Source organism: Thyridium curvatum (genome assembly GCF_004353045.1).
Source record: "Thyridium curvatum strain D216 chromosome Unknown NODE_6_length_784332_cov_80.453264, whole genome shotgun sequence".
Taxonomy (NCBI): Eukaryota; Fungi; Ascomycota; class Sordariomycetes; order Thyridiales; family Thyridiaceae; genus Thyridium; species Thyridium curvatum.
Window position 1 is genome coordinate 704137 of NW_022156761.1, and position 22477 is coordinate 726613.

General features: G+C 58.0%; 9 protein-coding genes across 9 annotated transcripts; 6 read left to right on the forward strand and 3 right to left on the reverse strand.

The window, feature by feature from the left end:
* Positions 1-1174: 1174 nt before the first annotated feature.
* On the forward strand, positions 1175-3691 carry E0L32_001703 (uncharacterized protein; the record flags this gene model as incomplete). Its single annotated transcript, XM_031135812.1, has 3 exons — positions 1175-1582; positions 1675-2379; positions 2438-3691. The coding sequence occupies 3 exons, from the start codon at positions 1175-1177 to the stop codon at positions 3689-3691; spliced, it is 2367 nt and encodes a 788-aa protein (XP_030990954.1).
* Positions 3692-4592: 901 nt separating this feature from the next.
* Positions 4593-6199, reverse strand: E0L32_001704 (uncharacterized protein; the record flags this gene model as incomplete). Its single annotated transcript, XM_031135813.1, has 3 exons — positions 4593-4715; positions 4785-5472; positions 5532-6199. 3 exons carry the CDS (start codon positions 6197-6199, stop codon positions 4593-4595), a joined length of 1479 nt encoding a protein of 492 aa, XP_030990955.1.
* Positions 6200-6823: 624 nt separating this feature from the next.
* On the forward strand, positions 6824-7433 carry E0L32_001705 (uncharacterized protein; the record flags this gene model as incomplete). The annotated part of the gene is made up of 2 exons (XM_031135814.1): positions 6824-6862; positions 6915-7433. The coding sequence occupies 2 exons, from the start codon at positions 6824-6826 to the stop codon at positions 7431-7433; spliced, it is 558 nt and encodes a 185-aa protein (XP_030990956.1).
* Positions 7434-8968: 1535 nt separating this feature from the next.
* Positions 8969-10563, forward strand: E0L32_001706 (uncharacterized protein; the record flags this gene model as incomplete). The annotated part of the gene is made up of 2 exons (XM_031135815.1): positions 8969-9178; positions 9322-10563. The coding sequence occupies 2 exons, from the start codon at positions 8969-8971 to the stop codon at positions 10561-10563; spliced, it is 1452 nt and encodes a 483-aa protein (XP_030990957.1).
* Positions 10564-11508: 945 nt separating this feature from the next.
* Positions 11509-12114, reverse strand: E0L32_001707 (uncharacterized protein; the record flags this gene model as incomplete). The annotated part of the gene is made up of 1 exon (XM_031135816.1): positions 11509-12114. One exon carries the CDS (start codon positions 12112-12114, stop codon positions 11509-11511), a length of 606 nt encoding a protein of 201 aa, XP_030990958.1.
* A 1207-nt stretch (positions 12115-13321) lies between these two features.
* On the forward strand, positions 13322-15088 carry E0L32_001708 (uncharacterized protein; the record flags this gene model as incomplete). Its single annotated transcript, XM_031135817.1, has 1 exon — positions 13322-15088. The coding sequence occupies one exon, from the start codon at positions 13322-13324 to the stop codon at positions 15086-15088; it is 1767 nt and encodes a 588-aa protein (XP_030990959.1).
* Positions 15089-15249: 161 nt separating this feature from the next.
* E0L32_001709 (uncharacterized protein) lies at positions 15250-16923 on the reverse strand (the record flags this gene model as incomplete). The annotated part of the gene is made up of 1 exon (XM_031135818.1): positions 15250-16923. The coding sequence occupies one exon, from the start codon at positions 16921-16923 to the stop codon at positions 15250-15252; it is 1674 nt and encodes a 557-aa protein (XP_030990960.1).
* Positions 16924-17424: 501 nt separating this feature from the next.
* On the forward strand, positions 17425-19247 carry E0L32_001710 (uncharacterized protein; the record flags this gene model as incomplete). The annotated part of the gene is made up of 4 exons (XM_031135819.1): positions 17425-17555; positions 18044-18185; positions 18243-18946; positions 19007-19247. The coding sequence occupies 4 exons, from the start codon at positions 17425-17427 to the stop codon at positions 19245-19247; spliced, it is 1218 nt and encodes a 405-aa protein (XP_030990961.1).
* Positions 19248-20698: 1451 nt separating this feature from the next.
* On the forward strand, positions 20699-22248 carry E0L32_001711 (uncharacterized protein; the record flags this gene model as incomplete). The annotated part of the gene is made up of 3 exons (XM_031135820.1): positions 20699-20959; positions 21021-21080; positions 21178-22248. The coding sequence occupies 3 exons, from the start codon at positions 20699-20701 to the stop codon at positions 22246-22248; spliced, it is 1392 nt and encodes a 463-aa protein (XP_030990962.1).
* Positions 22249-22477: the final 229 nt, after the last annotated feature.

Consider the following 22477-nt stretch of genomic DNA (forward strand, 5'->3'; position numbering starts at 1 on the left):
ACCCTTTTTGCTTCGCCTTTCAAGCTTTTCTGCCCTGCCCAATCACCAGAATGGCTGGCTGGCCCCCTTCTCCCTCTCCCTCTCCCAATGCGAGATTTGCTGGCGGGCCTGTCACCGGCCCCAATTCGATGCCCATTGAGCGAGCGTCCTTTGAGCTCCATGCGATGGCGCTAAGCAACTGGGGATCCAGCTGCAGGAAAACCTGGCCTGTCACTCTGGGTGCGAGCAGTGCGAGCCCAACCCTGCCTTGGCCCTTGAGTTTGCATTGGGCTGTTTTTTCTTCTTCTTTCGAGAAGGACTTGCTGCAGGAACAGAGAACAGAGCAAGACCAACATGAGGCTTCTCTAACGGCACACCCTCTGACTGCCGATAACGTTACTTCGCTTGTCATGACCTGCCCCCTCTTTGTCATTCTCCTCGGCCTGCGCTCTGTGCTCCCGTAGGTACCCAGCTCAGCAAGAATGGCACCGTCAGTCATGACTTTTGTGTGAGCTATCACGTCACACACTCCCCTGCCAGAATGCCCCGTCGGCTCGAACGGAGGAGGTCCATCTTGCTTTTGGGGGGCTCAGCCTGGGTGTGAAAATGTCGGGGACCCATCTCTGATCTCTGGCTTGTTCACACCCCCCTCCACCCCAAGTGCGTGCTCCAGTCGTCGTCCCCCATCGGCGGCTAGGATAGGCCGTCGCTCTGCTTTTATTAGTGTGATGCATCTGGAGACCTCGGTGGTCTGTTGGTCTGTTGGTACCTTGCTTTATTACGAAATCAGAGTACGGAGTACTTACTGTGTGCTCGAAGTGGCCCCCCCCGTAGTCCCGTAAGGCCCCAGCACGGAGTGGATGGATCTGGTTGGAGGCTCCTGCTTTTTCTCGATAGACAGACATCATCTAATTCCCTGCCTATCTTTCCTTCCCCATCGAACAAAACTCGGCCTGTTTGTTTTTCTGATCAACGTTGTTTCTTGTTAGTCACTCCGTGTCGCCTCTCGCTCGCTCACCATAGACATTCGTTTTCCTATCCAACCAGCAACAAACTTTTGGATCAGCACCACCTTTTTTTTATTCCATCCCACGGAATCTTATCACCGTCTGTAGACTCTTTCGCTCGCTCTTCTCGCTCACTGAAGGGACCGCACCCGGATCGTATCGTGGACCATTCCACCCACGCCGCCAAGATGAAGGGGCAGCAGGAGGAATATGGCGAGATGGTCGAGATCGACGTCCTTCCGCGCCCGCCGCAACATTACTACCAATATGACCAGCCCAACAGCCCTCATCATAACCCGTATCAGCATCCCGACAGCGATACCAGCTCCAGCTATAGGAGAAGAAGTCCCCAGGAGCTCATGTCGCCCTCCAGGCCTCACCGGGTGCCCTCAGACGACTACGGCTCCCCGGGATGGCCCTCGCCCGTGGCCTCACGGCCCAATTCGCAGCTGTACCTAGGCGAGTATGGCTACGACTCCCGCCCGAGCACGCCGCCCCAGCTGAGGAGCCCCCGGCCCGGGGCGCCGTTCATGCACACCAACTCGTCGTCGTTCGACTCGAGGCCAAACTTTGATTCGAGGCCGCAGACGCCAATGGTGAGAATTCACGGCTGCCAACGCTGGCCGAAGGAGCTCAGCTTGGGAATTCCCGGCGTGACAAGAGTGAAATTGGCTGACAGATGCAATAGAACCAGAGCCATCTCAGCTTGGCGGGGCTCCTTCCCAATGGGCCGGCGCCGATGCTGGACAAGGATTGGGTCAAGCCCGGCACCATTGCCAGGTTACACGACCGCGACGATGCCGACATCTGGAAGGGCTGGAGGCGGAACTTCTTCAAATTCACCCCCTTCCTGACCTTCTTCAACATGGCGCTGTACCTCCTGTACCTCGGGCTCCGTATCTTTTGCGTTATCTCGGCGCAAGCAACGTACGGCACCACGTATGCCGCCGCTTGGATCTTCATCGCCGTGGAGATCGCCGTGGCCATCCCCTCGATGATGCACAACTTCTGGACCATGTGGGCGCTCAAGAAGAGGAGGAGAGCCAAGCTTCGCCTGACCGGTTATGACGTGCCCACCGTCGACGTCTTCATCACCTGCTGCGGCGAGGACGACGACGTTATCCTCGACACCGTCCGCGCCGCCTGTGACATTGACTACCCGCGCGATCGGTTCCGCGTCCTGCTTCTCGACGATGCCAAGTCCAAGTCTCTGGAGGAGGCCGTCAACAACCTCTCGGTATCCATGTACCACAACCTGTACTACCTCGCACGCACCAAGATCCCCGGCCAGCCCCACCATTTCAAGGCCGGCAACCTCAACTATGGTCTGGAGCAGACGCATCTTCTCCCGGGTGGAGCCGGCCAGTACATGGCCGCTCTGGATGCTGACATGGTGAGTTCGGACTGTTCTCGTGATCTCGTAAACGTGTCGGTCCACTAACGGCAGGCAGATTCCCGAGAAGGACTGGCTCCGTGCCGTTCTCCCCCATCTCATGGCCGACCCCAAAATGGCGCTCGCCTGCCCTCCCCAGCTCTTCTACAACACCCCGCCGTCCGATCCCCTGGCCCAGAGTCTGGACTTCTTTGTCCACGTCATTGAGCCCATCAAGGATGCTCTCGGAGTCGCTTGGTGCACTGGTTCCGGATACGTCGTCCGCCGTGAGGCCCTCGACGAGATAGGCAACTTCCCACTCGGTTCTCTGGCTGAGGATGTCGCGACCTCGACCATGATGCTTGGCAAGGGCTGGAAGACGGCCTACATCCACGAGCCCCTCCAGTTCGGCACCGTTCCTGACGACTACGCCAGCCACTTGAAGCAGCGCACCCGCTGGGCCATCGGCACCGTCGACACGGCCTTCAAGCTCAACTTCTGCCTGTGGGGCGACAAGGTCCGCCAGATGACTTTCGCGCAGCGCTTCTCGGGTTTCCTGTACGCGTCGCTCAGTCTGTACACCCTGCTCCTGACCATCTCCCTGTTCGCCATCCCCATCATCCTGGTCATGGGCAAGCCCCTCGTCGCCTACGCCAACGACGACCAGCTCCGCTGGCTCATCTGGGCCTGCTTCGCCGCCACGATGGCCAACCGCCTGTGCGAGTTCGCCCTCTTCATCCCCGCTGGCTACCACACCGGCCAGCGCGGCTCCCGCTACCAGCTCTGGATGTCTCCCTACATCGCCCTCTGCATCGTGCGCGCCTTCATCCTGCCCAAGTGGCTCGGCGGCCAGGCCCAGGCCTTCAAGCCCACGGGCTCGCTCGACTCGAAGCTTAACGAGCGCGACGCCGTGCGCCGCAAGAACATGCTGCGTCGCCTCTGGGCCATCCTCGTCAACTGCATGGCCAGCTTCCACCTGGCCTTTGTCTACCTGACGCTCGTGGCCGTCGTCATCACGTCGTACCGCTGCTTCTTCACGCAGACGGGCGCCCGCAACATCATCACGTGCCTCCTCACGCACGCCTTCTGGCCGCCGCTGACCTTCCTGTTCATCGTCAGCTCGCTCTGGACGCCCATCTCGTACGCCATCGACCCGCCCGACGTGCCCGAGCGCGAGCAGCTGCTGGACCGCGACTCCAAGACGCACGTGGCGCACCCGACGCGCAAGAGCAAGAAGATTGCCTTTGCGGGCCAGGCGGCGTGGTTCGAGTTTGAGTACACGTTTGCGACGGCGTATACGATCCTGATCTTTGTCGTTTCCTTTATCTTTTAGGGATGAGGAGATGAAGGGCGAGGAAAATTGAGAAAGATGACGAAAGGAAAGGACAGGAAAGCAGGTTTTGATTTTTCGACACTTCTCCGTCGGAGAAATTCTTGACTCTCCGTCCTGGGAGGATCAACTGGTCAGATGAAGGATGAAGGATGAATGAGAGTGGGGTGGGTCACGGAGGCAGGTTCCGTGAGATTTCCTATTTGGGGAACAGCACTGGCCCGACCCTTGACACGATCGTCGCCCGACAATCAATTGGGGCCCAAACTACGAGTGGGGGACTTGGAAGAGGACTCTGGGCTCGCGAGGCCTAGAGTCCCGAGGAGATCATATAATGTGTATTTTTGTCGTTTATTTTTTTTTTCTTTGTCCGGCATGTATATAATCACGAACGACGGGAAGGACGGAGGTGTCTGGGGCCGTGGAGGAGGGCTGACAAAGTCAGGACGAGGACGACATCATCATCATCATCATGGGTTGTTTTTCCAAGCGCAAAACATTTGTATAAAGGGGAATCACTCTGTTTTTTTTCGGCGTCGGCGGCATAACACACATTTGTCATGTCAATAACCGTTTTTTCTGGTTATTGTTAATCCCTTTCTTGTTTTCTTACACAACACACATTACATCCTCTTCCCACAGGGAAGAGAGGCTATTAGAATTGCTTATCATAGAGTCAGGGAGACAAAGGCATTCGTTGTATGGAATGGGATGGCATTTATTAAAACATTGCATTGTGGTGACTTGACATGGAAGTGTTGAAGATGATTTCCGGGAGCACCGTCGAGATGCTGCTTTTTTTTCCCCGACAGCACAACGCTCTGTATATCATCCCTGGTGTTCTTCACGCACTCATAAATCTGAGAGATAGGGCAGCCATGCCAGTTTTGGGATTCCCTTCTCGTCAATCAGACTGCTGCATCCTCTCTCGAGCCTCGTCAATGGAGGCTTTTGCTACGGCCTGAATTGCATCTCCAGAACCGTCTCTTGGTCGTGCCCAACGCTCGTCTTGGAAACACGGTAGGTCCTATGATCACCGACGGGATATTAGTCACCTTTTGGCATATGGTCAAATTCTGAACAAGGGTGGACCTACGACCAACCACTCCGGCTTAATGGCCGTGACGACCTCGAGGTACTGGCGGCAGTGGGCCACAAGGTGAAACCGGTGATAGACAACCCACTGGTGGTTCTTGTCCAACAGGGCGCTGGTTCGACTAAGCAGGGCGTGATCGCCGCGGTGGACCGTGCGGTAGACATCACCAGCCTCGTGAAATGCCGTCTGGGTGCAGAAGCCCCGTGCGAGCGCCTTCCTGATGTTGGTGTCGTACTGCGGAGACCGGAAGGGCGTGGATATAGCCTTGATCAGGCGGTGCTCGCGCAGGAAGTCCCGGATTTTGCCCTCGATCTCCAGGGCGTCCTCCAGCGCTGCGTGGCTCAGGAAGTGATCCGTACACCACTCCTCAACGTCGACGTCGAGACCGGCCTCGACCTCCTTGAGCAGGCCGCAGTAGGCGTAGAAGGCGTTCAGCAGGCTCATGTGGTCGCTGAGCGCGTGCCCGAACTGCTGGCGCGCCAAGTCCGCGACATGCCTGTGCGCATATGGGCGGAGGAAAACGGTCCTGCGTGTGCTCAGGAGGGCGGCGATGGACACCATCTCCACTGAGCAGTCGCACTTTGCCGCCTCGAGGAGGACCCTGTACCAGACTGGATGCACCGGGAACTCTTGAGAAGCGGCGTCACGCCCCAATCTGGTAATATCACCTTGGTCATCGAGGTATCCCCTACGAGAGTCAGCTGAAGGCATTTTTTTAATCTTTCTCGACAACTCATGATGACGTACCAGTCATTGAGATCCCCGAGAGCACGAAGAACGTTCTCTGGACCGGCTCCGTATTCGGTTAGATCCACAGATCCCTCTTCGTTTTTAAGATACAGTATCTCATCCGTGATGTCAAGCCTGAGCATGTCTGGCAGTGCGTCCTCGGCGAGTTCTTTGTAGCATTTCTTGGTGTATAGTCGGTAGCACTCTCCGGGCCCAAACGCGCCAGCGCGCTTTGCTCGCTGCTGTGCTTGCTGTTTGGATACTGGTGTCAGCAGGAGCATGTCCATCCTTGTTCTCGGATTTTGGTAACTGAGCCTGCGAAGGCCCGAGTCAACCACATATTTGACATTGGAGATCCAGCGAGTCTCCTTGTCGACCGTGGTAAAGTTTTCGGCCATGGTCGTGGTCACGATACACCTCCGCTTCGATGACGGCTGGAAAACCCGCTTCTGCTCCTTTGAGGCCATCAGTGAGTACAGTGGCAAGACCTCTAGATCGAGCTTGGCCCGTCGCAGTTGAGAACAGAGCGTTTCTATCTCGTTCTCTCCGGGAAGGAAGACGAGAATGTCCGCTTTCCCTTTGAATTTGTGCACGTTCTGCACAACCGTGAGTGCCGCTTGGAGATAGTCCGGGGTTGCATGCTTGAGATGGTGTATTTCTACGGGGTGTGTCTGGTAGGGGCTCATCTTGACTGCGGCATGTGAAGACAATGATCGACGCTTGCGGAAGAGGATCCAGAGCTGTTGCCCCAGGCAAAGTATTGGGAAGTCCAAATGGAGGCGGTATTATCAACCGTGGCAAGACAAGACGTGAAAGTAGGATTCAATATGGATCAGAAGCTTAGTTGCTAGAACCACCGTGCATTTTCGTGTGAAGGTGAGGGAGAAGTGGAATTGGAAGACTGGGTGGAAGAAGGCAGGCCTGTGCTTCGAAAAAGGGGAAGTTGCCACTAGTCGAGAAGGCTGCCGATGTACCTGCCACATTCAGCTTCTAAGAGGTAGGTAGATCTGCCAGTCTTATTATGTACTAAGTACCTAAAATAAGGTACCTCCTCTCCTTTCCACCACTCTCGTCCAAATTCCTGCTGCTGCCTATTCGCAAGCTGCCAGCAAAGTTTCTTATCAGGAGAGTGTAGCCGTGTTAACTTCTATTCCACACCGTCAACAATCTCCTCCTATATCTATAGGGACATCAGATCTCTCTCAGATTCTTCTCAAAGCTTCATCGGCTCCGAAACTTTATTTCGCTCATTCAAAAGTGATCTAGCATCGTTCAAGCATCTACTTCATGTCCACAGACGGATCCGCATCATGGCAAATGAAGTACAAATACCAACTGGTGCCCTCTACGTATGTTTATTTAATTTTCGTGTTTGCAGTGGCAAGTCTAACCCGAACTTAGTTCTCGTCGGCGTTCGTGAAGGAGAGTGATTCTGAGATCCCGAGAGGGGATATTACTGTTCCCAGGATTCCCCCAGACGATATTGGTATCCAGTACACTATGGCATCAACATCGGCCTCCGCTACGCATGGCCGGACTGACCCAAGGAACAAATCGGGAAAGAGCAGCTTCCGCCCTGAGTGGATTTACACTCCCCGCGATCCTGCCATGTACAAACAGAGTTTTTTCGAGGCTTATGAACAGAAAGAGAAAATTTACGAGGAAAAGGGATGCGTTCACCACTTCCAAATCGCCGAAGATCGAGAAAGCTTCGTACCTCGTCAATATCCGATGCCAGGCGAGCCAAATGAAGAGGAGGATCAGCCTATTCTCATCGTTCAGAGAGCGTCAGACGCAACCACACTTCCGGACGAGATCAAAAGCTCAAGAATGTTGGGTGACGGTCAGATTCAAGGAATGGAAATGAGTCTTGCTTCTCTCGATACGGCTAAATCTGCAGATATGATGAGCCAAGGCTAGGAGCTTTGGCATCATCCTGAGAGGCCGCAGGATCCGAATCGTTATGACTGGGATCGTCGCATAACAAAGGAGGCCAGAGATGTTGATTCTACTGATCAACCGTGGAGGGACACTGCTTACATTTTTGAGAGGGAGGCGAAGCTTCTCATCCCTCAAGGAAGTTCATCAACGTGGACCCCGGGCGAGCTATTTGGAGGCAACGACCATGCCAACGAGACCCTTTCCTTCTCACCTCGTCTTATCTCGGGGACAACTTCAGGGGCGGATCTACGGACCGCAACCTCAGCTGCTCACATTCCTGAATGGTCACGGCCGGCCCAGGTCGGCTTGGGCTGGGGCGACTATGACCGCTTTCACAGATGGCAGTTATACGGCAGATGTATTGACAAAAGCTCGGTGAAAAAAAGATTTTGGAATCGAGGCGAGGGAGAAAGGCTCACCTTTCAAAACAGTGCTGGCAAGATGAGCCACAAATGGAAAGTCGCAGCGCGAAACAAGGATGCGCAGGAGCATCCGCGAAAAATGCCACTTCCGCTGTGCAACCAGCTCAGACGAAGAAACAAGCTACCCCTGTGATAGCCAGGATGGGAGATACTGTTTGTTGACAGAAGGATATGGGTGCAGTTGAGGGTCAGAGGAAGGGCTTACTCATGTGCATGCATGCGGGACTGTTTCAAGACTGATTTACTATTCTACAGATGTTGCTATATTGCGTTTGAGTTCATGCTTCTCGGTGGTATTAGAAGGTATCCTTCCTTGCTATTCTTTTGTTGCTTTCCTGGGCGAGGCAGCCGGTAGTGTTACCAGTACTGCTATTGCTTTTGTTGACGGCAATGCCGAGTTCATTATGAGTTTATAGGCAATACAAGTTCAACGGTTTCAAGAAGAGAGACCGCTCGTCTGCTATGCCGGGAGATCTGACCTAGAAGAATTGCATGGGCGAGGTTTGGTTCGTGGACATTGATGGTGAATGAACGAGTCCAAGGTATGTCAAGGCGGCACTATACATTCTAAATCATCCCGTTGAAATTATACTGAGCTGTTTCTTGGACATGCGTTAGCACCATGGCTCTCGAGCACAACACCAGCCGATGCAAATGCGAGGCTCGGCGAGTCAGATGGAGGAGAAAAGTGAGTCCTGCAAGAGTCGAGACGCTAGTGCGGATCGAGTAAACGGGCAAGCCCTGACCTCAGTGCTGCTGCACCAGCCAGATCCCTGACAACATCAGTCCATTTCTCCCCGCACACAGGGTCGGCCCGGGCGCGCACAGCAGCAAATTGCAACTTTTCTCCCCTCCTCGTATTCCTCTTCGGGAAGAGGGCTAAAAGGACAGTCGCCCAGAGACCTGCCCAACCCCAATACCGCCAGCACGGTTCGCCCATGGGTCGCGCCAGTCCGATTCGCGTCATTCCTCATTCGTGCTTCTCGTCTGGGGCTGAGCTGAGCTGAGCGAAAGTGCAGCTGCCGCCGAGAGCAAATGGGAGCCAGTGGCGCCCCGAGGGCCGGCGCCCGGTTCCCCGCTTCATCGAGCTTCATGGCCGCTGCACCGCCCTCCGCGTCCCGGCCGCTCGCTGCTGCTGCTCCTTCCTCTCCCTCTCCCGCCTCCCGGCCCCAGCCGTCGGAGCCCCGGTTTCAGGTCATCTCCCTGAACGACGCGAACCCGCAGATCCGGGAGTACAAGAGACGCAAGCCCCATAGAAAGACCAAGAACGGCTGCATCGCCTGCAAACAGAAGAGGGTCAAGGTGGGTTAACTGCCTCCCTCTATCGGCTCTCAGCTCTGCTTTTTACCTTTCCACTCTTGTCTTTCTTCCGTCTTAGTCGTTTCACCCTTGTTCGAGCGTCTGCACCCTGCGAAAGAGGCTAATTGAAGCTCGGCTCACCAAAGTGCGACGAGACGTTCCCAATCTGCCTCCGATGCCAGCGGAATCGCAGGACGTGCGTCTACCCTCACGATGGCACCTCACCGCCCACGCCCATAGTGACAAAGATCGAAGAGGAAGCCGCCGGTGACCCGAGGATGTCCCTGGGCACGGCTATCGTCCCGGTCACCGGCCCCGAAGTCGGCACCTCGTCTGATGAGCTCCTCCTCCACTACCGCAACAACTGGTTCGGCATCTTCGACATGCCGAGCCACACCGGGTCATTCGTCCCCCTGGCCCTGAGATACCCGCATCTCCGCAGCACCCTGCTGGCCATCTCCGCCAGCCACCTCCGCCACCAAGCCCCCGGCCACAAGGACTACCGCGTGGCAGAGCAGTACCAGGTGACGCTCGCAGTGCGCGACTACCAGGCCGCGCTCGACACGCCGTTCGACGTCCACGGGCAGATGGGCACAGACTCGCTGCTCCTCACGGCGATGCTGATGAACACCCTGTCCATGGTCCTGCCCTTCGACGAGGACCCGGACTTCAGCAAGGAGCCCGACATCGACAAGTCGTGGGTCTTCAGCAGCAGGCCCGACCGCCTCGGCTGGCTCGCGGTGCAGCAGGGCCTCTCCCCGCTCCTCGCCGCCACGGCAAAGTGGCGCGAGAGGAGCTTCCTGGCGCCCCTGTTCCGCAACTCGGACGACTCGAGGCGGACCCTGACGGGCGAGGGCCACGCGCTGGACCGGGTGCCCGAGCACTGGATCGCGGCGGCGCGGCTCAACACCGAGGTCAGCAGCCCGACGAGCGACCCCAACGCCAGCTTCGCCGACGTCAACTTCCGCGAGCCCATCCGCGTCATGGCCGAGCTGCGCCTGCTCGAGCCCTCGCGCATCAACATGCTGCGCTACTGGCAGTTCGTCGGCACCCTGACGCCCGCCTTCCGCCAGTGCCTCTTCGACCGCGACCCCGTCGCCCTGTGGGTGTTTGGCTACTGGCTCGGCCTCATGTGCCGCTTCAAGCGCGTCTGGTGGATGCAGCGCCGCACGCGCCGCGACTTCAGGGCCATCCGGTCCTGGCTCGTGCAGGCGCGCCTCGCGAACCGCCCCGGGGAGCAGGGCAGGCTGTGGCGGAGCCTGATGGCCGACCTGGACAGGACGTGGGGGTTCGAGTACGACAGGGCCATGGCCGACAGGTCGGGCTTCTCGCCTTCGCAGGCGGCGAGCAGGTCGGTGCTGGTGAAGCGGCAGCGCACGCCGTCGTGATGCGCGGTGACATGTTCTTTTTCGTTTTCTTCCTCTACACGGACGGTCATGAAAATGGGTGGGCGGCCAAGATTTGCAGGTGGCGTCAACGGTCTTTAGTGGAGTGGTGGCTTTTGGCACGACGGGTCTTTATGATTCAAGAAAAGACTTTGATTGTTTTGGGTTCGCGTGTTGGATGTTTGTTTTTTAAGATCTATATATACCGGACATACCAGTCACGACATAAATCAGATGCCTACATTGCACTATGTTACGTTGAAGTTCGTATCACTCTTCCGTGAATATACCGAACTGGACCATGGCAACTGGGAGATTTTTCATATTAATGGAGTAGGGTGGCCTGTCTTTCGTGAAAAGAAGAGGAAGGATAGAGGAACTGTTAATGTTCATGACTTGGCATCACTAGCCCTTGTGAGTACAAGACCATTTGGCCTATTGTTGCTGGAAATCTGAATCCTTCTCGTCATACATAAGTCTTGGGATAGTGCCGCAACGGGCATCCTTCTTTTTCTCCTTTGCCGCCTCTTAGCTATGTCTCGTATCTGCGGCTCGCGCCATACCTCGGCCGTCAGTACCATTCAACATAAGATGACATGGTATGAAACCCCAATCAAACGATTCGTAATCACCTAGCATGCTCAGACGGTTGCCATAGGGAAGTTTTAACTCTGCCTCGTCGTGTCGGACATGATGTTAATATGGCGAGAAGAGCTGATATTCCGGACGATTGATAAAGCTGTGAGTTGCTGGGTTAAACTGTTCCAACGTACATGATTAGGGTAGGCTATCTAGCATCCACATGTCAGAAGCTGTATGTAACAAGTGATTCCAACCGAGTTGAAGAGTACTAAACGCCGTGGAACAAGACAAACGCTATATGGGAATCCAAAAAGGCGCTGCATTTCCAAATCGCTAATGACATGCCTCAACCCAACCACATTCACCTCAGCCTTTCCTCCTCAACAGATAGCAGTGGTAAAATAGATCCGGTTCCGACTCCAAACGCTTCGGCATCGGGATCCGTCCCAACTCTTCTACCCGGAGCGGAAACTCGACGATGTCGAACCGCGAGCCGGAGTAGCTCAACGACACCCAGACGCCGCCCTCGGCCAGGTACCGCTTGACGCCGAGCGCCATGCGCACGACCATGCTCTCGCCGCCGCACGAGATGGCGTCGGCGGCGCTCTTGTCGATCACGAGGTCGAACCTGGCCGAGTCGTCCCGCAGGTCGAGCTGCGTCGCGTCGCCGGTCAGGTAGCTCATGCGCACGTCGCCGAACTGGCGCTGCTCGAGGGCGCGCCCGCGCTCGGCGGCCAGCGGTTCGTAGTCCACGTTGGTCACGTCCTCGAAGCCCCGGAGGCGGAGGTGGCAGTGCAGGTCGCTCGTCCCGCCGCCGAGGTGCAGGACGCGGATCTCGGAGGGTTCTGCAAACTGGGAGAGCAGGGGGTCGAGGAGGCTCAGGAACGTCGCGGAGGAGACGAGCCACTCAAAGGCCGTCTCCCGGGCGAAGCGCTTCTGCCAGTAGCTCTGCTTTTCAAAGTCGGCGGGCATGGTCTCGGTCGTTTTGTATCATGCGCGACAGGGGGGCGAGGCCGGTGCGGTGATGGGAGAGAGAAGGCATCGCGAGGGATCTCCGTATGCGATGAGAACACCTGGCGGCACGTACAATGATCCTGGCCTGGGAGAACCACAAAAGCAGCGGGTGATGTTCAGGGTTTTCATTATGATGCGGTGAGGTGGACCGGGTTGTCAATATTTTTGTCCACCAAGCATTTCGGCCAGCCCAATGACGAGTCAGTCCCCAATCATAACTGGGGAAAAGTGGTGATGTGGGCTCATCCACCAGCGATTGAGTAAACTCTGGCTTCGAATTATCTTGTCTGCTCTTGGCCTGGCCTGTAGTTGACACATGCCAAGGATGCCGATTTTGCATACACATATGGTCTGATGATATTCTCAATCTGCGCGGATATGGAGATTGTTGTTGCTAGATACACACTCGACTGTGAGTGAATTGCTTGTTGATTCTGTCGTAACAAGTAATGCTTTCTCTAGATTAGCCTTGACCTGCGCAACCCCTGCATTCTATGAGACAAGACAATAGGTAACAAGGGAAATGGAGGGAAAGAAGAAACCGTGAAAGAGGCACGGAAATATGGGTGTTTGCAAAATACAGGAAAGAGAAGAGAAATGAAGCAGAAAAAGATCAAGGGAGAGAAATAGAGGCATAAAGACAATAAGGGATAAGAAAGAAAAAGTTCCTGTCGATCTCCTTGATATGGTTCTTCATGTTTGTTATTCCGGAATCTCACGTAAGCTCTAGTTGTGATCAACCAAGCTTGACCTTGCAAATTACATCAGGACCATCGAGCTCATAGCTCGCTCTTGTAGCTTGTGGCAAAGGTCCGAGCTTCTGCTAGGTAACAAGCTGCTGGGGTCCTTGCGAAGGATTCTGGCTGATCAATGGCGCCTCTTCATTACCCCTACCCATCCCCACTGCTCAGCCTTTATGGTGAGGCTAATAAACGCGCCCGAGTCGATGGATGTCAGTGCCACCCCCGGGACGTTTCATACCTAGCGGCAGGCGGTGCTCAGGGGCACAGCAGAGACTAATTAAACTTAACTTAGCACAGATCGTCCGGGGTATCGGGACCGACCGCAAGATGAGTCCTGATAAAACCCAAGACCGCCCATCCTTGAGGCGTCCTGGTAGCCTTCTAATGGTCAACGACGAAGGAGGTCACTGCCGTCGATGACAATGCGTTCTCACAAGGCGACCATCGCGGCTGGCGCCGTTTTCGCGGTCCAGCACGCCCTCGGAGCAGGCCCCCTCCAGATCCCCTTTTCCACCGACAGACTGACGAACTCGGACTCGGTGCCCGCGACCTACGGGCCAGACGGGCCATGGCAGGCAGCCCTCGTCCAGATCGGCAGCAGCTCAGCCAGCGCAAACGGCGTGTTCGCGCCCTTCTGGCCGAGCGGTTCTTACCTGGTCCAGGTCCTGGACGGCGTGGCCCCGGGCAACTACACGACCAAGGACTCGAAATCAGCAGTGGGCACGAGGACCTCGCTGGGGCAGAGCGACTCGTGGTGGTCCGACGCGTTCATGAACAGCACCTTCGAGGCCAAGGGCTTCTTCGACCAGGTCACCCTCACCGGCAAGACGGGCGACTCCTCCAGCAAGGTCAACGCCAGCGTCGCCGCCGCGACCAAGTGGACGGTCCCGGCCGCCCAGGGCGCGACGTACACCCCGTCTGTCGGCATCCTCGGCCTCGGCCCGGACACCAGGGCCGGCCCCGGCGACAAGAGCGGCGCCCACGACTCGATCCTCAAGCAGCTCCAGTCGCGGGGCAGCATCCCCTCGCAGTCCTTCAGCATGCACCTCGGCAGCGTGGCGCACAGCCTGCCGGGCTCCCTGCTCCTGGGCGGCTACGAGGACAACCGCGTCATCGCGCCCGTCGCCACGCTGCGCATGCAGGCCGGCCTGCACACCGCCTTCCTCGTCGACGTCACCCTCGGCGTCGAGGTCGGCGGCTCGCCGTGGTCCGACAACGGCAGCGTCCCGGGCAGCGTGTACGCGGGCAACGACGGGGCCCCGCGCGCCGTCGAGCTCGTCAAGCAGCTCGGCGGCGCGGCGGGCGCGTCGCTCGTGACGCTCAACGCCGCGGACCCCTACATGTACCTGCCCGCCAGCACCTGCCGCGAGGCCGCCAAGCACCTGCCCGTGACGTGGGACGAGCGGCTGCAGCTGTACCTCTGGAACACGGGCGACCCGCAGTACGGGCGCATCGTCAAGTCGCCGGCGTACCTGGGCCTCGTCGTGTCGGACAAGGACGCGCAGAACGTCACGATCAAGGTGCCCTTCGCGCTGCTGAACCTGACGCTCGAGAGGCCCCTCGTCGACGCGCCGACGCCCTACTTCCCCTGCAAGCCGTACGACGGCGACACCCTGGGCTTCTGGCAGCTCGGCCGGGCCTTCCTGCAGTCGGCCTTTGTGGCCGTCGACTTCGACGCCAACGCGACGTACCTGGCCCAGGCGCCCGGGCCGAACCTGTTCCAGAGCGTGACGCGGCCGATCAACGCGGGCCACGGCGCGGCGTCGTTCCTGGCCAAGCCGCCGAGCGAGTTTGCGAGGTCGTGGAACGGCAAGTGGGAGGTCCTGATGCTGAACGGGAACTCGATGGGCACTGGGGGCAGCTCCGGACTGTCGCCCGGAGGAATCGCCGGCGTTGTGATCGCCGCCGTGGCTGTGGTGGCGCTGATCGGGTTCTGCATCTGGCGCCGGAAGAGGGGGAGCCGCAAGGTGGCGCCGGCACTGCCCCCGAGGGGATCGGCTCCGATGGTGTCGGCGGGAGGACCGATGCACGAGTATTACACCCCGAACGGGGGCGCTGGCGAGTTGGATGGGCGAAGCGCGCCGGTCCACGAGATGGATGGGTCGTCGTCCAACGGGACGCACGAAGCTCCCGCGAACCCTGTCTACGAGCTTCCTCACACTCACACCGACAATAGGCCCAATCACTAGAGGGCCTGAGATGTTATCACTTGAAGCAGAGCAGTCTTTAGATACCCCTTAAGAACAGTCTGTCCTTGGAATACCAATTCTTTTATTCGTGAAATCGCTCGCTCTGTTGGTGTGAAAACGCCTTTACCATGCCTCTCCACACGTCCGGGATATCTATGCAATCATGACTCCGGTGCCGCCTCGGGTCCAACAGCCGCCCTCTCCGCCTCCTCCCTCTTCTCCTGCTCCTTCAACAGGCGCAGGCGCCGCTCCTCCCTCCATCCCGGGCCCCACCTCGGCAGGATGAACAGGATCGGCGTGAAGGCCGCGCAGAGCAGCGCCCAGAACGTAAACGTCCACCCCCGGCCGATGTGCTCGATCATCTTCTCGATAAAGGCGACCGAGACGGCGCCGCACAGGCAGCGGATGAGGTTCAGCGCCGCCACGGCGGTGGCCGGCGCGTGCGGGTTCAGGTCGACGCACAGCGTCTGCAGGATCGAGTAGCTGCCCGTCACGGTGAGGCCGATGACGAAGGACATGACGAGCGGCACGGCGATGTGCACCTCGCGCTGCAGCGCCCAGCCGTAGCCCGTCGTGGCGACGAGCCCGACGCTCAGGATCGGCATGACGACCTGCGCGCGCGCCCTCTCGATCGGGAACTTGGACAGGTCGTCGCCGCGCTTGTAGTCGATGACGAAGCCGATCTTGCGCGCGACGCGCCGGTAGTTCCAGTCGAGCAGGTACCCCTGCCCCACGGAGGCGAAGCAGCAGCCGCAGCCGTAGGGCAGGTAGCACAGCCCGATCTGGAGGTCGTTGAGGCCGTAGATGGGCTTGAACTGCGTCGATAGCGTCGCCGACATGAGGATGAAGACCAGATAGATCAGGGCGCTGAGGAAGAGAATCTGCGACAGGTCTTTCTCGACCAGGATCCGCAGTGCTTTGAGGGGGTTCGGAAAGCCAAGCCTCTGCTTGGGCGCGGCCGTCTCTGTCTGCTTCGGCTGCTTCCGGAGCCGCCAGTGATCCAAGAGCGTCTTGTTCCAGCCGCGGGGCGGTACCGAGCCGTTGCCCACGACCTTCCGGCACGTCTCTGGGATGAAGAGCGTGTAGGGGATCGTGGCCACGCCCGAGAGGATGGCGCAGAACCAAAAGATGGCTCGCCAGCCGAGATACTCGGTCAGTATACCGCCAAGCACGGGGCTGATGGCCGGTCCGGCGTTCAGACCGGCGCTGACGAAGCCCATGTACTTGCCTCTCTCTGCAGAAACGCTGATGTCGGCGACGACTGCGAAGGCCAAGGCGATGGTGCCGCTGCTGCCGGAGCTCTGGACCATGCGCAGCACCAGCAGGGCAGCGTAGTTGGTCTGCAAGGCCAGGCCGATGTTGGCGAGGACGTAGATGGTCATGGCGATGATGAAGGCCGGCCTACGGCCCGACACATCGGCCAAGTCGCCAAAGAGCGTCGGGGCGATGCCCTGGCAGACCATGTACGTCGTGATGGTCAGGTTGATGAGGCTGAGAGACACGCCGAGGTCCGCAGCGATGGGGTTCAGCGCCGGGAAGTAGATCGTGGCGGTCATCGGGGAGACGAAGCTGATGCAGGAGACGATCACCATGATCCAGATCTTGGTCGTCCTTGAGAAGATGCTGTACGGCGGACCGGTGGAGACGCGCGAGAGGCCTTCTCCGCCGTCCGGCTGCTCGTCTATGCTGTCCGCGCCGTCATCGTCGGATCCGGCTCCGCCAGCGGTGAGAACGGCGCCAGTCCCGCCCGCTTCCTGGACGGACTGGCTGCCGGTCCGGTGGACAAGCTCGCCGGGGGTGGGAACGGTTTGAGTCGACTCGTTCTTCTCTTCCATAGTGAATGACGTCCAGCCATAGGTTGGGTCATGTCAGGCGGGCTGGCGAGGTTGCAAGTACTGCAGAGAAGAGATTTACAAGCCGGAAAATAAAACAGATCCAAGTGCTATTTACAACTTTCAGATCGACAAGATTGGGTAAAGGCCTCTTCTTCTGGAGTCATAGACTCGTGTGGGTACGGCATTCTCTAGCCAACCTAGCGTCCACCCATCGAGGGGATATGGTCCGGCAATAACAATACCATACCAAAGCTGCATATCGGCCTACCTGTTTGGGACAGAACCTCAGCTCCACCGCGGTCTTGCTGATCATGTTATAGGGCCCCGGAAACGCTAAAGATAAGCTCCGCGTCTTCACCGCAGGCGAAGCCGAGCATCGGGACCGCAATCCCCATTGCTCTTGTTCGGCTTGGACAATTGTGAATGCGAATAACCAGATTGGACAAGGTGGTGATGGCCGTTGGGCCGCCGCTTGATCCGTTTAGAGCAGATCAGGACGCCATGACACACATTAGCATTGCTGGTGTGTGGGCCCTTCTCCGTGTTCGGTCAACCTCCGACGCCGGGGATCAGATGGAGATCGAGGATTTGCTGCTCCGCTTCTTCTGTCCTGATATCAGAACTGACTTGGTGTATGTGATTTACACGCGGAGGTCAAGGCAGTTGCAGGCATGCTGAGAGCATCATCCCTTTCCAACTTGCGTGTGTAAGATGGGCTCAAGAGCTTGACAGGCTTGACAGGCAACAAATCCGTCTGGGCTCGCTGCAGGAGGAGCCGTTCCGAAGCCGGGGAAAAGCTTGGCTTGCTGGTGTGGTGGGGATGAATGGCACTGATGCAGGTCAAATTTTGGTGGAGCTCGCCCGAGCGCCGAGGCCGAGGAGATTCGAGGGGTGCCACAGCGTGGCTTAATCAGCCACGCACCCTGACTTCATCGTGGCGCACTGGGCAAGCCACGTGTGGCACGCTCGAAACACGTCAAGCTTAAGCTCCAGCAAGCTTGTAGGAGTGCTTGGTTGCCAGATCTTGGGCACGATCAGGAGCTGTGTCGCTTTGCTTTGCCACCCAGTCGACCGCGACATGATTTTACAACATCCTTCGATTGCCCATCCTATTTAAGAGCGAGGCGGACGGAGACCTGTCTCCAATGGCCGACCTAACATCCACATTCGATGGGCTCTTGAAGAGCCACGATGCTCCCCCAACCCGCCGGAGCTTCGACATCAAGCGCATCGACGAATTTCTCAAGGAAGCATACAGGATAGTAAGCAGATGTATCTTTCCGAAGCGGCCACTGTCCTTCAGATGCTCACACACCCAGAACACGCACATAGTCAACCTGCACACCCAGCTCCGCGATGTCCGCCGCGCCTACCTCTCGACCGCCCAGCCGCGCAAGACCCAGCCGCGCAGCGCCCGCGCGGAGCAGCGCCAGGAGGCCTTCCTGACCGACCAGCAGCGCGAGGAGATCGACGCCGACGCCAAGCGCCTGCTGCGCGACCTCAACGCCTCGATCCGCAGCCTGTCCGAGGCCGAGGAGCTGCACCAGAGCACGCAGCAGGCGCTGCTGCGCAAGCGCTTCGCGGCGAGCCTCTCGGCCCTGCTCAGCGGGCTGACGGCGAACCCGGAGCGCGAGGCGGCGGAGAAGGCGCTGCAGCAGGTGGCGGCGCACCGGGAGGGCGTGCTGTGGTACCTGCGGCAGCGGCTGCAGGAGTGCGGGCAGCTGCAGCAGAGCATGATGGAGATACGGCTCACGAGGGAGATGGAGAAGAACAGGAGCGTGCTGGCCAAGGCGCAGCTCGACGCGCAGTGGAGCGCGTCGGCGGAGGCGTCGGCGGCGGGGTTCACGTCGCCTACTTCAGCTGGTGCGGGCGGCAAGGGGCCGTCTGCGGCGCATCTGGACGAGGAGGATGAGAGGAGGAGGCGGAGGGCCAGAGACGAGCTGACGGACGAGCAGGTCCAGATGTTTGAGAAGGACAACCAGGATATGCTCAAACACTACGAGAGCACGCTGGACAAGGTCAAGTAAGTCGGTCCTTATATCCTCTTTGCGAGGGAAGCAAAAGTACTCATCATTCTCTACAGGACGGCGGAAAAGTCGCTGGTCGAGATCTCGGAGCTGCAGACGCTACTGGTGAACAACCTCGAGATACAGGCATCGCATATCGAGCAGCTGGTGGCAGACTCGCTGAGCACGGCAGAGAATGTCGACAGGGGCAACAAGGAGCTGAAGAAGGCGCTGGAGAGGCCGAGTACAGCCAAGTACACCTTTTTCGCAGCCAGCGGGCTGTGTCTGTTTGTCATTGTATGGGACCTGCTCATCTAAGCCAAGTTCATCCCCCCCGTAGATGTGGCAGTAAAGGGTACGTGTGCTGTGAATAGAGATGCCGCGCAACTTTTGAGCCGAGTGCATCTACAAGAAGTGCAAATGACAAAAAAAGAAAACAAAGCGCAAAAAAATAGGTGCCACAGCTGGAAGTGAACTGCGGCCCTGCGTTTTGATGAGGTTGACCTGGCTTGCAAAAAGCGAAGTCCCGGACGAATCCAGGCCAGGAAATAAATACCGAAGTATCGTTATGTCTTGTAAACCGCTGAGCTACTTCGCCAAAAGTCATTCGTAGCAATTGGATTTATAAAGCTTACGCACACACCTAGAAGCAGGCAGCACGAGGGCGTTGACGAATAAAGAGGCCATTGTGATCCCACCGTCCATCCTGCACCAAAAGGGGGCGCGAGAAGATTTTGGCATCAGAAGTCTGAATACGCTATCCCATTACCTCAAAGTCCACACACAGCCTTGGGGCAGAGACCAGGCGGTTATCTACAAGTAACTACCTCCAAAGCCCTCGTACGGGGTAGATATAATCCTGACGACCGCGTGAGTGATGTCACTCGGTCCGTCCTCGTGGCCAAAGTTGCCGTCGATATTACCTCGGCCGGCTTGTGTCAGCACCCGAGCAGCCCTGCAGAGACGATCTGCCCCGATTTTGGTGGCATCTTCACATGCATCCGGTGCGCTAAATACCAGGGGAGATCAGGGACCAGTGGGGACAACGGTAAACCATAGCTGGCTATTTAGCCTCGAGTATTTCCTTCTTCAGAGCGCAGCGCACACGGGCATACACAGATAAGTGTACGATGTTGAATCGTGCCTCCTGATTATTATTTTTGAGAAATTTTGTCTCCGTTTATTCTCTCCCTCTCTTCAAGAAAACCCTGTCCCGCTTCCCGTTTCCACTTTGCGCATTATTCTTTGTCATCGCGCAGTGGTCCCGACCGTGCCGACTGCCAAATCACCGAACCGCATCGTTCCATCGTCTCCTCGCATTATCGCATTAGGTGATTAGCAGATTGCAGAGCCTATCGCCCGACCGCTGCGGACCAGCTTTGACATTCAGTGCGATCCGATTCGCCCAGCGCAGGCCCCTCGCAGGCCCCTTCCGACCTACCCCGTCGCCCGCCGTATCTCGCGCCATCAGCCCGGTGCCTGCTCCGCCAACACCTGCATTGGACTCGCTAGCACCCATTTTCTGGGGAAAAGGCGAAATCTGGAAGAATTGGCGCAGCCCACAGTGGCACAGAAGCGCGCGAATCGCCCTGGACCAGCCCACAAGTCCACTGCAAAGAGGCCACCTGAGCACCTGAAACTTCGCACGCCCCCTGGCTGTTGCTTCCGTTTCCCCTCCCCCAAGAAATCCCATTCCCCCACCTTGCGTCTCTTGCCCCACTCCGATTTCCCCCAGGACTATTACCTCGCAGTCACAGACACGTAAAACCATGGCGCATCGTCGGACCACTCCCGCTCCAAGCTCCAAAACTGCCAGCTCCTCCTCCCCATCCTCCTCTTCCCCTTCTTCGTCCTCCTCCTCAGTACCAAATTCTGCTCTTTCCCGGTTACGCAAGATCGCAGACCAGATGGCGCCCTCAGCAGTAGCAACCAGCTTCCCGGCCGACGTCGTGCCGCAGGCTCCAGAAGACCCCCTCTTCGGCCTGATGCGAGCTTACAAGGCCGACCAGAGCAAGGACAAGATCGACTTGGTGCGAGATCTCCCGAGCATTCTCCGAGCCTCTCCTTACTGACAATTGATCCTTGACACAGGGTATTGGCGCCTACAGAGACAACAATGCGAAGCCGTGGGTTCTTCCCGTCGTAAGAAAGGTACGTGTCAATCTTGGGTGCAGTCTGCCCAGCTCTCCGGACACTCTCGCTCCGACGGGACGAAAATTGCTAACCGGCAGATTTCGCGACTCTCCAGGCCGACGACATCATCCACAACGACCCCAACCTAGACCACGAGTACCTGCCCATCGCCGGTCTGGCCTCCTTCACCAGCAAGGCCCGCGAGATCTTCCTCGGCGCCGCCTCGCCCGCCCTCAAGGACGAGCGAGTCACCTCCGTCCAGACCATCTCCGGCACCGGCGCCGTCCACCTTGGCGCCCTCTTCCTCGCCAAGTTCTACAAGGGCAACAGGACGATCTACTTCTCCAACCCCACCTGGGCCAACCACAAGCAGATCTTTGACAATGTCGCCCTGCCCACGGCCACCTACCCCTACTTCGACAAGAAGACCAAGGGCCTCGACTTTGAGGGCATGAAGAAGGCCCTCCAGGACGCTCCCGAGCGCTCCATCATCCTCCTCCACGCCTGCGCCCACAACCCGACCGGCGTCGACCCCACCGAGGCGCAATGGCGCGAGATCGCCAGCATCATGCGCCAGAAGAGCCACTTCCCCTTCTTCGACTCGGCCTACCAGGGCTTCGCCTCTGGCGACCTCGAGCGCGACGCCGGCGCCGTCCGCCACTTTGTCGAGCAGGGCTTCGAGCTGCTCGTCGCCCAGTCCTTCGCCAAGAACTTTGGCCTCTACGGCGAGCGCGCCGGCTGCCTCCACTTCGTCACGGCGCCGGGGCCCAGCGCCAAGGAGGACACGGCGCGCATCGCCTCGCAGCTCGCCATCCTGCAGCGCTCCGAGATCTCCAACCCGCCCATCTACGGCGCGCGCATCGTCAGCACCGTGCTCAACGACGACAAGCTCTTCGCCGAGTGGCGCGACAACCTGCGCGAGATGTCGGGCCGCATCAAGGACATGCGCCAGGCGCTGCGCTCCAAGCTCGAGGCGCTCGGCACCCCGGGCACCTGGAACCACATCACGGACCAGATCGGCATGTTCAGCTTCACGGGCCTGTCGGAGCAGCAGGTGCTCAAGCTGCGCGACGAGTTCCACGTCTACATGACCAAGAACGGCCGCATCAGCATGGCCGGGCTCAACACGAGCAACGTCGACTACTTTGCCAAGGCGGTCGACAAGGTCGTTCGCGAGACGTCATAGTTTTTGGTCTTTTTGTCGCCGAGTGGGTGTGGAATGGTGTCTGAAACGTGGTTTGGGATCGCCGTGCGATGTGTTCCCCGGTTCAGATGAAAGCATTGCGTTGATTGATGACGAAGTGCACCCAAAAGATAGATCTCCTCTTTCTGCGGAGGAAGCCAATTCAACTTGAACGACTGAAGCCCGGTTAGGGCAAGCACTTTTCTCTTATGGTCTGTCCCGCTGCCTACTT